Genomic DNA, 14,821 nt, shown 5'->3' with positions numbered 1-14,821 from the left:
TTTTTTTTTTTTTTTTTTTTTTTTTTAATGCAATGCTTTAACGTTGCAATACTCTGGAATGTTCTGTAGTGAACTATTTTTCGGTTTGCTGTTTAGTTATCTCTCACTTGGTTTATGGTCTTATTATAATTCACAATATTACTAATGCAGTGTTTGCAGTCATACTGAAAACTTCTTGTGATGCGAACTTTATTCAACTTTGTTGGTGTGTTCTTCTACTTTTTACAGTTATCTAAAGAATCAGATTCAAGTGGAGGAAAAACAGAGATTTCATTTCTTTAACAGCTTTTTCTTCCGGAAACTTGCTGATCTTGACAAAGATCCCTCAAGTATAGCTGATGGAAAGGCTGCTTTTCTACGTGTCCGTAAGTGGACAAGGAAGGTGGACATGTTTAGCAAGGACTATATTTTTGTGCCGGTGAACTTCAAGTGAGAAGAATTTTATGGCAGTTCTCTTTATGTTATATTTTTATGACTTCAAAATCTGACGATGCTAAATTCTAATGACAGTCTTCACTGGAGTTTAATAGTCATATGTCACCCTGGTGAAGTGGCTAATTGTACAGGTAATGTCACGTCTCACTTTTTTTTTTCTTACTAAGTCATGGTCATCCAGTTTCTTATTATTATGTTGTCTCATTCTGCTGATCTAGACTTGGATGACACCAAAAAAGTACCATGCATATTACATATGGATTCCATAAAAGGGAGCCATGCAGGGCTTAAAAATTTAGTCCAAAGGTATGTTAGCTCCCTTGCACCCCTATTTTGTCTTCTAATCTCCGTCTCTTCTGATTTTGGTAGCATTGCATATACGTCATCTATTTACATTTCTCAGTTGCCAACGAGATGATATTCTACATTCCTCATGCTCTCTTGATCTTATTTGTTGAAGAATGTGTTGTAGCACCATACCTTAATCCTTTCAAATTAAGTGTGGAGCTAAAATGTTCAAGTTTTAAGCTGGGTAATGCAATTTGCTGATAACAGCATTTTGCTGTTTTTAGTTACTTGTGCGAGGAATGGAAGGAGAGGCATAAAGAGACATCAGATGATATTTCTTCTAGATTCATGAATTTGCGGTTTGTCTCACTTGAGGTGCGACCTCTAACCTACAAAATACTTTTGCTATTTCCAGGACATATAGTAAGGAGTCTGAAAAAAACCTTTTTAAACGTTCTTTGCTGTTGTGAAAACCCCTTTTTTGGTCTATTGAAGAATTTACTTGGGTTGTATAATTCTGTATGTCGAATTTTCAGAGGTAGAAAGTTAGAAAACTCTATTTCAACTTCGACAATTTTCATTCTTAATTATAGATATTTTGCAGCTGTTAATGATAGTTTATGTGATGGCAAGTATGCTCTTTTTCTTTCAGTTGCCACAGCAGGAAAACTCATTTGACTGTGGCCTCTTTCTGCTGCACTATCTGGAGCTATTTCTTGCTGAAGCTCCCCTTAATTTTAGCCCTTTCAAGATATATAATGCTTCCAACTTTGTAAGTCACTATTCTGATTGCTACTTTTTGATATGCTTTTGTCAAACTGAATCTTTTTCACCCGCAATCATTTCGCAGATGCTTGCTAGAATATTTATTTTTCTCGGGTTGGTTACTCAAGTTGTTTTACTGCTTTTTTTGCTTAGTGTAGAAATTGTCTCTTTTCAGACTAATCAAAATATAATCTTCTGCTGGCTTCCTGATTAGAAGAATTAGTTTGAAAGAAGTTCAAGTGCTATACTCTTAAGAGCTGCTTGGTCTGTATTCTTTTCAGTCTCTTTATTTTCTGATCATGCTTTTCTCTGGTTTTCTCAGCTTTATCTGAACTGGTTTCCTCCTGCCGAGGCTTCTTTGAAGCGTACTCTAATTCAGAAGTTGATTTTTGAGCTCCTTGAAAACCGGTCACGGGAAGTTAGACATGAAGAGAACCAGTCCTGCGAAAGTCCAGAAAGTCCAGTTACCGTCAATAACCATACGGATATTGAGGTTCTTTCCGAGAGATGCAGCCCCTTGATAGACTGTAACGGGAATATGACGCAGATGCAAGACGATCAAGGAATCGAAATGACTTTACTTGAAAGATCTTCCATGAGAAACACGCAAGTTGCTAATGATTCGGGTATGGTACTTAGAGATTTATTCGATTCAGGAGCCAACAACACAGGATCATTACTTGTACAACTACAACAACCATTCGAGGAACCATCTTCGTTTTATCATCTTAGTAACGACTCATTGTCAAGAGAGGTACTAAAAATTCCGCAATCTAATGATCAGATCTCCTTATAAACGTCAATTTTGATTTTCTTATATGTGCTCTGTTTTGGGCAGCAAGTGGACATGGAAACTGGTGAAGAGTTTATGTGTTTGAACGCTGAGGAGGGAAACTTTCAACGCATCTCTGAAACTGCCTCTCCGAGAACATCTAATTCATTCTCTTCATGGAACCTTGGTATTCCCCTGGTGGAGAAGGAAGATGAGACTGATTTGTTATCTGAAACTTCGAAAAGCACTTCTAATGATTTAGAGGATATCGGAACCATGGAAGACAACCCAATGGAAAATATTCATGAGGAAGAAACGGGCGAGAGTCCTCCAAGAGAGACCGTCTCTTTATTATCTGCAACCATGGGTTCTAACACTGACCAAAACACTCAGAATGAAGAGCTCGTTTCTACACACGTTGAGCTTGTTGTTCCATCGAGTCAAGTTGACAAAGACGAGGAGAAGACGTTGGAGCATGATCTTGAAACTGGGGACAAGAAGAGTGAAGACGTTGGAGTTGATCTTATATTTGGGGACAAGAAGAGCGAAGACGTTGGAGATGATCTTGAAATTGGGGACAAGAAGAGCGAAGACGTTGGAGATGATTGTGATCAGGAGGAGCCGATGGAGGAAGAAGATGAGAACCGAGCCGCAAAACGGCCAAGGCTATCATCTTCCACATGTGTAGTTGAGGAGATGGAGAAGATTTAGAGACTGTGATATGTATAACGGGTCTTGTGTTGGTTCATGGATGGTTAGACTTAGAGTATCTATATCAAACATTTAGGAAGTGTTTATAACGTTTTAGGAGGGTTTAAAAGGAAAAAGGAAAGAACAATGTCTTTCATCGTTTTTTTATGTAAAACTTCGATGCGTTAACTTAGGGTTGATGAATATAGAGTTCTTTTTGTGGTTCGTCCGAGTGATATTTATAGTCGAATGTCGTGGCCCTGGCTGTTTGCCATGTGTTTTGAAAGCCAAACGATAAGAAGTAGCATGTAAGTAAGTAATAAGATTTAATTAGAAGCTTGTGAATCCTCCATTTTTTTATTGAAATCAGTTTCATCTTGTTATGGTTTCTTATGATTGGTGAACTGACGTATTCTATAACAATATTGCAATGTAACAGTTAGCACTTTTTTTTTTGTCTGTTACAAACCAGTTGAACTACCAGGTCTTATATAGTCATTTACGGTAGAACAATATACCATCTTCCAAATTTAGGTTTTCTAGTTAAAACCCACAGAGAAGAAGTTCGAAATTTTAAAGTTATAAGAATCTTATTTTAAAAAATGATTTAACATTACAGAACTGAGAGGAAAAAACAATAGCAAAAATAAGAGGAGGAATGCAGATCATAAAGAGAATCTGATGTTGCAGAGAGCAGCGAGCAATGCGTATTCATGGTGGTGGGCCAGCCACATACGCACAAAACAATCCAAATGGCTCGAACACAATCTCCAAGGTACGTTCCTTCATGTTATTCACGTTCATATTTCAATGCAAAGAAACCGAGAGAGTAATAAAGCCTCATTGAGTTGTTTCTGAAATTTTCAACTTTCCTAGATATGGAGGAGAAGGTCAAGTACACACTTAAGATCATCGATGAAGATGGAGACACTTTTGCTAAAAGGGCGGAGATGTATTACCGTAAAAGGCCTGAGATTGTTAATTTCGTAGAGGAAGCGTTTCGATCATACCGTGCTTTAGCAGAACGTTATGATCATTTGTCCACAGAACTTCAAAGTGCCAACCACATGATCGCTACCGCTTTCCCTGAACATGTTCCGTTTCCTCTTGGGGATGAAGATGATGAGGATGATAATGATAATCCCGAGAAACCACCTAAGCCTCTTCATCTCATTCCCAGTGGAACTAACATACCAGAAGTCCCTGAGCTTCCCAAGAAAGAGTTCAAAAGCCAATCTCTGATGGTGTTGTCGAGAAAGGGACCTGGTGTTATGAAAATTTCGGCATCTTCTTCTGCATTGACGAGTTCCGGATTAAGTAAAGACGAGGCATTGGAGGAGATCGATAAGATTCATAAGGGGATCTTGGTGCTGCAGACCGAGAAGGAGTTTGTGAGGAGTTCGTATGAGCGGTCTTATGAAAGGTATTGGAATCTGGAGAATGAAGTAGCAGAAATGCAGAAGAGAGTTTGCAGTTTACAAGATGAGTTTGGGGTTGGTGCAGAGATCGAAGATGAGGAAGCTAGGACGTTGGTGGCAAGCACTGCTCTAAGCTCCTGTAAAGAGACAATAGCTAAGCTTGAGGAAACGCAGAAGCGATTTTTGGAAGATGCAGAAGTTGAGAAGGAAAGGATTGATACTGCAACAGAGAGGTTTGAAGCACTGAGGAACAAGTTTGAGATTAAGGTAGAAGAACAAGCCAATAAAGCTTTTGATGGTCAAGAATCGAGTTGCGAATCTGAGAAAGAATCAAAAGACGTTAATTTGAATGAGAACTTGAGTAATGTGGACTTTACAGAGAAGATAGATGAGCTTGTAGAAAAAGTGGTCTCTCTGGAAACAACAGCTTTGTCTCATACGGCATTGGTAAAGACATTAAGATCAGAGACAGATGAGTTGCATGATCATATCCGTGGTGTAGAGGAAGACAAGGCATGTCTTGTATCAGACTCCTTAGACATGAAGAAAAGGATAACGGCCCTTGAAGATGAGCTGAGTAAAGTTAGAAACCTATTCCAAAGAGTGGAAGATCAGAACAATAATCTTCAGAAGCACTTGACTGAAGCTAATAGCACAGCTGAAGACTTATCTGGGAAGTTACAGGAAGTAAAAATGGATGAAGATGTCGAAGGTGATGGGCTTCACTCGGTAGATGTCCAGGGGGAGGATCCTATTGAGGATTTGGATTCAATTCCAGAAGAAAGAGAGACAAAGAGTGCAGAGGAAATTAAAGAGGCCATTGTAGTCAAACATAGTAGAGATCAAGAGTCTGTGCAAGAAGAGAAATTGGAGACAAGAGACTCTTATGGTGGTTCATCAGAAACAGAAAGCACATGTTTTCGCACAGAGGCAGAAGATGAGGAGAGGGGAAACTGGAGGCAGTTGTTACCTGCGGATGGCATGGAGGATAGAGAGAAGGTTCTATTGGATGAATACACATCAGTCTTAAGGGATTATAGAGAAGTGAAGAGAAAGTTGAGTGAAGTTGAGAAGAAGAACCGTGATGGCTTCTTTGAGCTGGCATTGCAGTTGAGAGAGCTCAAGAATGCTGTTTCTAGTGAAGACATGGACTTTCATTTATTACGCCAGAAACCAGAAATCCCCCGCAAGGATTCTCAACAACCAGTAGAAAGAAACCTATCTGAAGGTATGAGCATTTCTCATAGCTCTAACTCTTCAATTTCCATGGCACCACATCAGCAAGGAGAACTCTTGAAAAGAGCATCTGAACAAGCAAAGGAAGACGAGGTTAATGTTAAATTTGCAGACATTGATAACAGTCTAAGAAAGAAAATTCCAACTGTGGAAGAAAAAGTGCGTGGAGATATTGACGCGGTGCTGGAGGAGAATATCGAGTTCTGGTTAAGATTTAGTACATCTGTTCATCAGATACAGAAGTACCAGACATCAGTTCAGGACCTGAAAGCAGAGCTATCGAAACTTGAAAGCAAGCAACAGGGTAATGCTGGAAGCAGTAGTAACACTGCACTTGCGTCAGAGGCAATGCCTATATATAGACACCTTAGAGAGATTCGGACAGAGCTGCAGTTATGGCTAGAGAACAGTGCAGTGCTGGGAGACGAACTCGAAGGAAGGTATGCAACACTTTGCAATATTAAAGATGAAGTTTCAAGGGTCACATCTCAATTGGGAGGAACGAAAGTAAGCAATATAGAGATAAGCAGTTACCAGGCTGCAAAGTTCCATGGTGAGATAGTTAACATGAAACAGGAGAACAAAAGGGTGTTCAACGAACTTCAAGCAGGCCTTGATCGTGCAAGAGCACTGAGAACTGAAGTGGAAAGAGTTGTATGCAAACTAGAAGAGAATCTTGGGATCTTGAATGGAACGTCTACAAGATCTCCGAACAAGGGCATGTCGTCATCAGCTGGAAAGCCTAGGATTCCACTACGGTCATTTTTGTTTGGTGTCAAGTTAAAGAAGTACAAACAACCACCGAAGCAAACCTCAACAATCTTCTCTTGTGTCAGTCCATCTCCAGCTCTGCAGAAACAGTGTAGCTACATTGTCGCACCTGTAAAGCTCCCTGAATATGTCAAAAGAAGCTGAGGAAGTGATCTCCTATATAAGTCCTGAGATTCAATTCTAACTATATGTCTTAGAGTTTGAAGATTGTAAGTATATGAGATTCATATTAATTAGTACCATGTACTGAAGGGCCTCCTTTACATCATATATTCCTTTTGGTCCTCTAATAAAACTTACAAATGAAAACTCCAAACTAACTTATCCGACGACTCTATCAAAAGAACTAAACACCCTGTCCGGTCCCTGCCATAGTTGCAACCTCTGCAGGTTTTCCGCATACACTACTCCCTTTGATCGCCGGACCAACCTTATTGTTCACTTCACATTTGGCTTGAGATTGCGAACAAGCTCCACTGATGGATGGTATTACAGTCTTATCAGATTGTTTATTCACCAACTTTTGGTTAGTGGCACCGTGAATTGCTGTTTTAACTACTGGAATTTTCCTTGGCAAAAGATTAGGGGACTGAGCTTGTGTAGCCTGTTTTCCCCTGCAAATCTCCGAGTTTGTTGAGGTCATTTGATTTGGCTGGATTGCAGCCGGTGAGCTTGCTCCATTCCCACGAGCTTCCTCTTTCTGTCCACCATCTGGTTTGCAAGTGACAGTCTCAGCTGATGGCTCTGGTTGTAATACAGTAGCTGCAAAAACTCTCTGATTGGAGACAATCCTCGATTCAGAAGGCAAGGGGGCAGAAGCAGAAAGCATTGTAGATCCTTCTGATCGAGGATCCATGAGAGGACGTTTTCTTGAAGATGGTGAAGCCGCCACAGGTTTCAATTTTCCATTAGCGAGAGGCAGTGTATTCGTAGGTCCAACCGCTTTAATGATACTAGATGCGGTAACACTCGTTCCTGGTTCAACCTTTGGCACGGAGAGACTACATGAGGGCCAAGGAGAATCAGTTTTTCCAGGTTCGACCTTTGGTACTGATGCAGCAGTCGATACGCCACCCACACATGCTGCAACCGCTACTGAGTTAGCTGTTGCCATTACATCTAATCTGGAAATGGAGCTTGCTGTTGTTTTTCTAACAACTCGAGATTTTGAAGTTGCTGTCCCAGGCAATGCTTGAACAACTGGTTTGGATTGTTGTTGACCTTGAGAAGAACAGGCCCCATTGGCTTGTGTTTCTGTGATGCCACGCGACGAAGTCTTTGTCGAAATACCTGTAACAAATGCAGTCCAATTGATAACCTGATAAAAACAAATGTGTGTCGCAAATATTTTAACTACAAACCACCACCCCAGTTAAACAGGCATGCTACTTTCTGGTTTAGACAATAACATAGCCAGTGGACCAGTGGTAACCAAACCAAAGCCTCCACTAGTATAAAATAAATACTAGAATTAGCGGAAAAGATTATTCTACTACATGTACCTACTAAAAGTTTTTTTGTTGGGAGCCGATTTCCCAGAGCCAAGGATAATGCATGGTTAACTGCTATCTGCTCATTAGTTCGTTGTACACCAGATTGCCTAACAGAGGTCGAAGTATCACCCCTTTTTCTTATAAGCGCCCACCTCTACATATAAAAAAGTCAGTTTGTTACTACCATCAAAGGAAAAAGAATAAATACATGCTAAACGTCACATGCTCGTCCAAGTAGGGAAATATTTGTTTATCTTATACCTTGAACCATCACAAATGACCTGATGGAGAATATTTCCGGAGAAATGTAAAGATGGATAGAGATATATCATAAAACATTGTCTTATTAGCTACCTTCTATGATTGCCAAGAGACTATTAATCATATCATACAACGAATGTGTTGCCGGGATTTGAACCCGGAAAAATGAGGGGAACCCCACGTCCATACCAGAATAGATGACAACAGATATTTCTAGAGTAATTACCACAAGGGTTTCTAGTATGTGAATGTCTACAGACACCTCCGACAACTAAAACAGGGAAGCAATATCCACCATTTATTGTCAACAGAACATAGATGATGACGCATAAACTAGTTGTGATACAAAGAACAAGACTATTAGGGTAGTGTGCCTAAACTACAATCAAGGAATAATGAACAGTCAATAAGAGAAATCAAAACCTGCGAGAGTTGGGAGGCGGTTCTATCTCCTCTGAAGTCTCCCCTAATGATAGTTGCCCAGTTACCTTCACCACATCGCCTTACAGCGGCGAACAGCTCCTCATCCTCCTCAACAGACCATTTTTTCCTTTTCCTCCGAAAAGCCATGCTACTACTAGCTGAACCATTTCCATTCATCCCCTCAGTAGTAGATGTAGCTTTCTGAAGACAGACCGGAAAAGTAATATTCATCCCTCTTGACGACCAAGGAGACTCAGATGGTTCCTGAGTTCCCTCAGGCAGAACATAAGGTACGTTTATAGTCAAGGGAGCCTCAACTGTGTCGTTGAGTATATCGGACTCACTTGGCACATACGAAGCAGCCAACACCTGGTATAAGAATAGGGACAAAAACTTAGAATGAATTTTGGATACAGTGGGAACTCCGGATAAGCACATATTTATATTCGTACTATGTAACCAATATCCTAATGTAAACTTTGAATCCCTTCTTACTTTGACATGAGCAATAGCCTCCACAGATGCTTCATGGCTGACTGCAGGGGAAGGTTCCAGTTCGCACTCCAAGTCACTATCATCATCCTGCACATGTAAGAGATACTCATCGATCCCTAATGCTACCAAGAAGTTTCAGTATGCAACTCCCACACTGAACTGAAACAAGTATTCAAAACACTCGATTGTGAAGAAAAGGTATAACCCCAATAGAGCAAAATAGACCTTTTTATCACACTCACTCACAATCCTAGTTAATAAGGGATTATTCACAAAGTAGTGAAACATAAATTAGAGTAAGAAAATAAAAAAGAAGTACCAGAGGTTGAGCATCATCTTCCACAGGGAGGAGTGGTTCTCGATAAGAAAGATGTCGCCATAGCAACTGATACTCTCTAGCATTGGTAATTCCGGTAGTAGTCTTCTTCACCAACTCATTCCAATCCATCTTGAGTTCGGAATAATAGGCCATCTCCTGTAGCATTCTCAGTATCGTCTTCGTATCATACCTGCATTAAAGACAACTAACGAAGCCCAAATACACAACCTTTTTCGGAAAATTACGAATAAAAAAAGGACAAATTTTGTTACCTATGCAAAAGAGTGGCGATGTCGCCTTCAGTAATGAATCTTTTCCGGCTATTGATGATACTACTTTTAACCATTGTCGTATTTATAAAAACAGAGAAGTTTATGGCTTTAGTCTTTAGAACAGTATCAAACGAATCAAATTTCACCAAAAAAAAAAAAAAAACTGATGAAGACGATCGGAGAATAGGATTTGTCACCACTGTGTTTGAAGCGCGTGTGGCAAAGACGTTCCCGGACGAGAAGAGAAAAGGGAACGAAAGAAGAAAGAGACTTGGGCTCAGATGGGCTTTTAAATATATGTACTAGTCTCACTTGGAGAACAAATAATTTATTTGTAAGATAAAAAGTTTTTTTTTATATGTAATATATTTGAAATTAGAAACATGATTACTAATTTACTAATGAATCCTTATAGGAAAAGACGTAAGAAACCCCCAACCCTTTTCGTTTTTGCTGCTGCCCTTGAGGGGGAAAAAAGCCACTAAAAGAGGAGTCGGACGGGGAGAAGGTTTTTGGTGAAACTGAAACCGCTTAAAGCCTTAAATTATCTCCGTCTCTTTCTCTCTCAGAGGTTCCATAGCAGCCAGGCATCACGCGGGGCGTCCTGTTGCCTAAAAGTAGTCCCTTTCTTCGCTCCCGGTGCTCTACCATAACATTCTCTTCAGCTCGAGAAAATGACCCCTAATGAAGTTCCCTCTGGTGAATTACCTCTTATTCTTCTTCTTCATCATCATCTCTGCATTGTTTTTGTTTTTGTTGATGGGTTTTTCTCTGTTCCGTTTATTTTAAACAAGATTCATGCTTTTGCTCTTCCTCAGTTTGTTCTTCGTCGAAATTGATTGCAGTTTTGTTTAGTTAAAAAGTGTCTCTTCCCATTTCGTGCTAAGTGTAGATCTCTCTGGCAAAAGCTTTTTTGGTATTCAAATTTCCCATATATAAGTCGAAAAGTTAGGTTTTTTTCTCAGCTCTCAAAGAATTAAGATAAGACTTGTTGTATCTTGTGGTTCTTCTTCAGGTTGTAATTATAGTCATATATGAGTATCAATTGGGGTGTTTACTCTTTTGGGATGATGATTTATTGACTCAATTTGTAGAAATATGGAAGCTTGGGGTTTCAAAAAAAAAATATAAGTATAGTTTCTTTGAGAAAATTGTCAGCTTTATGCTTGCCTTTACATTTGCTATTCAGGACTCGTTCACTACTTCTCCTTGTTGTTGTTTTGAATTTCTTATGCTGTAATGGATAGCATCCTAGGGTTTTCCATCAATGTCTCTGATTTATCTTTTTGCTTCATTTTTTTTTCTTTTTCTGCTCAGGTGTTTCGAGTTGTTATGTGTTCAAAAGCCGGTTGCAGGAGTATGCTCAGAAGTACAAGCTCCTAACGCCTATTTATGAGACTGTCAAAGAAGGCCCTTCACACAAATCTTTCTTTCAATCGACTGTGATACTCGATGGTGTCAGATATAACTCTTTGCCTGGATTCCTCAACCGTAAGGCTGCAGAGCAATCAGCTGCGGAGGTTGCTCTCCAGGAATTAGCTAAATCCAGTGACCTAAGCCAATGTGTTTCACAACCTGTTGTAAGCACCTCATCTTTCTTGTGTTGTGACAATTGTTAAGTTTACTGGAAATATATTGCAACTAGCGTAGGGGTTTACAGTGAATTTTAGCTTTGCCAGCTCAGAGTCCACTCGTAACCCAAGTCTCTTCTGTGGTGTAGTTCTTTGGTGAATTGAACCTAGGAGGAGTCTTGGCGTATTAAATGTTATCAAATTTGTGTGCATAGCCAACTTCTAGAGGGAGAATTCTTAGGCTATTTCTGTATCTTATGTGCTCTTGGCTAACTTTGAATGGCTTGTTTAATGCAGCACGAAACAGGGTTATGCAAGAACCTTCTTCAAGAGTACGCTCAAAAGATGAATTACGCAATTCCATTGTATCAGTGCCAAAAGATTGAAACTCCTGGGAGAGCTACACAATTCACATGTACTGTAGAGATTGGAGGCATAAAGTATACTGGAGCTGCAACAAGAACTAAAAAAGATGCTGAGATAAGCGCTGGGAGAACCGCTCTTTTAGCTATCCAGTCAGAATCTAAAAACAACCTTGCCAACTACAGCACTCCGCCTACTATACTCAACTCCAACAGTCAGCTAACTGTACTTCCTTTAGAGAGGAAGACATTAGAGGTAGTGATCCCAGTTAAGGAAACCATCAAGACTCCGAAAATCAGGAAGGCTCAGTTCAAGAAGAAAGCTCGGAAAGGAAAACTCAAAGTAGCTAAGGATAGTGAAGATGTGATCATCCCTCCTCAACCTACCGAGCATTGTCAAAACGAGCAGTCTGAGAAAACTGAGACAACGCTGAATCTGGAACCTTCGCCGTGCATGGATGAGTGCAAGGAAGTAGCATTTGAGAGTGTGGAGACAGAAGCAAGCCAAGCATAACTATCTCAAGATGGGATCTTTGTGAGCTTGTCATAGTAACTATTTGGTTGGGATCTTTGTGAGCTTGTCATAGTAACTATTTGATTATATAGCCAGTTTGTGATTCACAAGTTGAACGGAAAACCAAAAATAGAAAGGAAAAAGAGATATGGGCTCAAATATTTGTATTTTTCTTTTCTTTTTGACATCGGCTCACTATTCGTGAATACAACAACAATGTATAATAAACTTTACAAGTGATGATTTTTGTTTGCCATTTGAAGAGCGGTTCTTGCAGCTCCGGTGTACTTCATGCCTTCAATCTCTACAGTACATGTGAATTGTGTAGCTCTACCAAGAATTTCAATCTTTTGGCACTGATACAATGGAATCGCGTAATTCATCTTTTGAGCGTACTCTTGCATAACCCCGTGTACTGTAGAGATTGGAGGTAAAGTACACCAGATCTGCAACAATAACTAAAAAAAGATGCTGGGAGAACACTGAAGAGTCGAAGGGGGAGGGGTTTTTGGTGAAGCGCTTTAAAATCTTGTCTCGGCGCTTCTTCGTAGCATCACATTCACCACGCGGTGCGGAGAACAAGTTTCTCTCTCGCTCTTCTCGTCGCCGTTCCATACTACTTCTCAGCTACATTCTGCTCGTGAGAATGACCACCGCCGATGATGTTTCTTCTGGTAAATTACCTTCCTTCTTTAGTGTCTTCAATTCTGTTAATGGATTTTTCTCTTTTCCGGGTTTTGATTTTGTAATCGCTTCTTCTTCTTGCTCTATTCGTTCGTCCTGGGAAATTGAAAAAAACTGCATTTTTCCCTTGCGAGTTTAAAGCGTTGATCTTTCTGAGAAAAGCTTTCATATTTCGCAATTTCCAGTGTTTTCAGCTCTCTAAAGAGACTACTGTCTTGATTCTACTTCAGGTTGTGATTGATTTAGTCATACTTACTCTCTCGTCTATGAGCATCCATTGGGGACCTTACTCTTTTCGGATGTCATTTACTTAAGTTCATTGTCTCTCCCCTTTTGGAGAAGTATAGTTTCTCTGAGAAAGTTGTCAGCTTTACATTTGCAATTGAGTATTTTTGTTCACTGCTTTTCCGTGTTTTCTTTTTTGAATTTATTTTGCTGTAATGGATACCATCCTACTCCATCCTATGTTTCTGTATTATCTTTTCATTCATTTTTTTGAAGTTTTTCCTGCTCAGGTTTTTCCAAGTGCTATGTGTTCAAAAGCCGGTTGCAGGAGTATACTCAGAAGTACAAGCTTCCACCGCCTATTTATGAGACTGTCAAAGAAGGCCCTTCACACATAGTTTTCTTCCATTCGACAGTTATACTGGATGGTGTCAGGTATAACTCTTTGCCCTGGTTCTTAAACCGTAAGGCTGCAGAACAATCAGCTGCGGAGGTTGCTCTCCAGGAATTAGCTAAATCCAGTGACCTAAGCCAATGTGTTTCACAGCCTGTGGTAAGCACCTCATCTTTCTTATGTTGTGACAATTGTTAAGTTTACTGGAAATATATTGCAACTAGCCTAGGCGTAGGGGGTTTAGCAGCGAATTGTAACTTTGCCAGCTCTGCAGCAGACTTTATGGTTAGTTTGAGATTTAAAAGTTAAAAGAGAGCGGTGAGAATGCGTTAGGGGGCCTTCTTGGTTTGTCAAGGGTCTTGATTTGGGTAATGATCGAGACTCGAGAGTTTGAAGAATCCACTTGTTGTAACTCATGTCTCTTCTGTAGTTTTAGTTCTTTGGTGAATTGAACCTAGGAGGAGTCTTCTTAGGGTTTCAATCTTATCAGATTTGTGTGAATAGCCTACTTCTAGAGGGACATTCTTAGGCTATTTCTGTATCTTATGTGCTCTTGGCTAACTTTGAATGACTTATTAATGCAGAACGAAACGGGGTTATGCAAGAACCTTCTTCAAGAGTACGCTCAAAAGATGAATTACGCGATTCCATTGTATCAGTGCCAAAAGATTGAAATTCTTGGGAGAGCTACACAATTCGCATGTACTGTAGAGATTGGAGGCATAAAGTACACTGGAGCTGCAACAAGAACTAAAAAAGATGCTGAGATAAGCGCTGGGAGAACCGCTCTTTTAGCGATCCAGTCAGAATCTAAAAACAACCTTGCCAACTGCAACACTCAGCTTACTCTACTCAACTTCAACACTCAGCTTACTGTACTTCCTTTTGATAGGAAGTCATTCGAGGTAAAGGCAGTGATCCCAGTTGAAGAAACCATCAAGACTCCAAAATCCAGGAAGGCTCGGTTCAAGAGGAAAGATCGGAAAGGAAAGCGCAAAGTAGCTAAGGATAGTGAAGATGTGATCATCCCTCCTCAACCCACCGAGCATTGTCAAAACGATCTGTCCGAGAAAATTGAGACAACGCTGAATCTGGAACCTTTGCCGTGCATGGATGAGTGCAAGGAAGTAGCATGTGGGAGTGTTGAGACAGAAGCAAGCCAAGCATAACTATCTCAAGATGGGATCTTTGTGAGTTTGTCATAGTAACTACTTGGTCATGTTGGCATTTGGTGATTCCTATCTAATGTTCACAGGTTGAAAAAACGAATACTAACGTAGACATTGATGTAATACTAATTTGGTCGATTGAGTCATTCGAACAGATTTATAAAAGTGGGTCTTCTTGTTTGAAGTTATAAAGAAGCGTGAGGTTGCTTTGTTGTTATAAAACAGAAGGTTCACTCAGCGGTCTCTCACTCCCTTTCTTTTGTT

General features: G+C 40.0%; 5 protein-coding genes across 6 annotated transcripts in view; 4 read left to right on the top strand and 1 right to left on the bottom strand.

The window, feature by feature from the left end:
• LOC104739569 (probable ubiquitin-like-specific protease 2B) overlaps positions 1-3,290 on the top strand; it is a 6,490-nt gene extending 3,200 nt beyond the window's left edge. Inside the window, exons 10-16 of the mRNA XM_010459969.2 lie at positions 202-429; positions 511-566; positions 654-741; positions 1,008-1,098; positions 1,376-1,495; positions 1,811-2,242; positions 2,327-3,290. Coding sequence (XP_010458271.1) covers positions 202-429; positions 511-566; positions 654-741; positions 1,008-1,098; positions 1,376-1,495; positions 1,811-2,242; positions 2,327-2,971 — 1,660 coding nt within the window. The 3' untranslated portion in view covers positions 2,972-3,290. The remainder of the gene's footprint in view (positions 1-201; positions 430-510; positions 567-653; positions 742-1,007; positions 1,099-1,375; positions 1,496-1,810; positions 2,243-2,326) is intronic.
• Positions 3,820-6,555, top strand: LOC104739568 (protein NETWORKED 2B-like). The gene has a single exon (XM_019236029.1). The coding sequence runs from the start codon at positions 3,829-3,831 to the stop codon at positions 6,517-6,519; it is 2,691 nt and encodes an 896-aa protein (XP_019091574.1). The 5' UTR covers positions 3,820-3,828; the 3' UTR covers positions 6,520-6,555.
• Positions 6,581-9,872, bottom strand: LOC104739567. The gene is made up of 6 exons (XM_010459967.1): positions 9,639-9,872; positions 9,367-9,556; positions 9,048-9,134; positions 8,553-8,921; positions 7,878-8,022; positions 6,581-7,665 (listed from the first exon to the last, which is right to left on the bottom strand). The coding sequence occupies exons 1-6, from the start codon at positions 9,710-9,712 to the stop codon at positions 6,722-6,724; spliced, it is 1,809 nt and encodes a 602-aa protein (XP_010458269.1). The 5' UTR covers positions 9,713-9,872; the 3' UTR covers positions 6,581-6,721.
• Positions 10,138-12,341, top strand: LOC104739566 (double-stranded RNA-binding protein 1-like). 2 transcript variants are annotated; one of them, XM_019236054.1, is made up of 4 exons: positions 10,138-10,337; positions 10,956-11,218; positions 11,507-12,102; positions 12,140-12,341. In XM_019236054.1, the coding sequence occupies exons 1-3, from the start codon at positions 10,313-10,315 to the stop codon at positions 12,083-12,085; spliced, it is 867 nt and encodes a 288-aa protein (XP_019091599.1). In that variant the 5' UTR covers positions 10,138-10,312; the 3' UTR covers positions 12,086-12,102; positions 12,140-12,341. The 2 variants fall into 2 exon arrangements, with proteins under 2 accessions (XP_019091599.1, XP_010458267.1); XM_010459965.2 differs by having other exon boundaries at positions 11,507-12,341.
• Positions 12,358-14,754, top strand: LOC104739565 (double-stranded RNA-binding protein 1-like). The gene is made up of 3 exons (XM_010459964.2): positions 12,358-12,759; positions 13,285-13,547; positions 13,973-14,754. Exons 1-3 carry the CDS (start codon positions 12,732-12,734, stop codon positions 14,555-14,557), a joined length of 876 nt encoding a protein of 291 aa, XP_010458266.1. The 5' UTR covers positions 12,358-12,731; the 3' UTR covers positions 14,558-14,754.

This window comes from Camelina sativa, chromosome 14, assembly GCF_000633955.1.
Source record: "Camelina sativa cultivar DH55 chromosome 14, Cs, whole genome shotgun sequence".
NCBI lineage: Eukaryota > Viridiplantae > Streptophyta > Magnoliopsida > Brassicales > Brassicaceae > Camelina > Camelina sativa.
The sequence above is the reverse complement of the archived record's forward strand: the minus strand, read 5'-3'. Positions and strand labels throughout refer to the sequence as shown.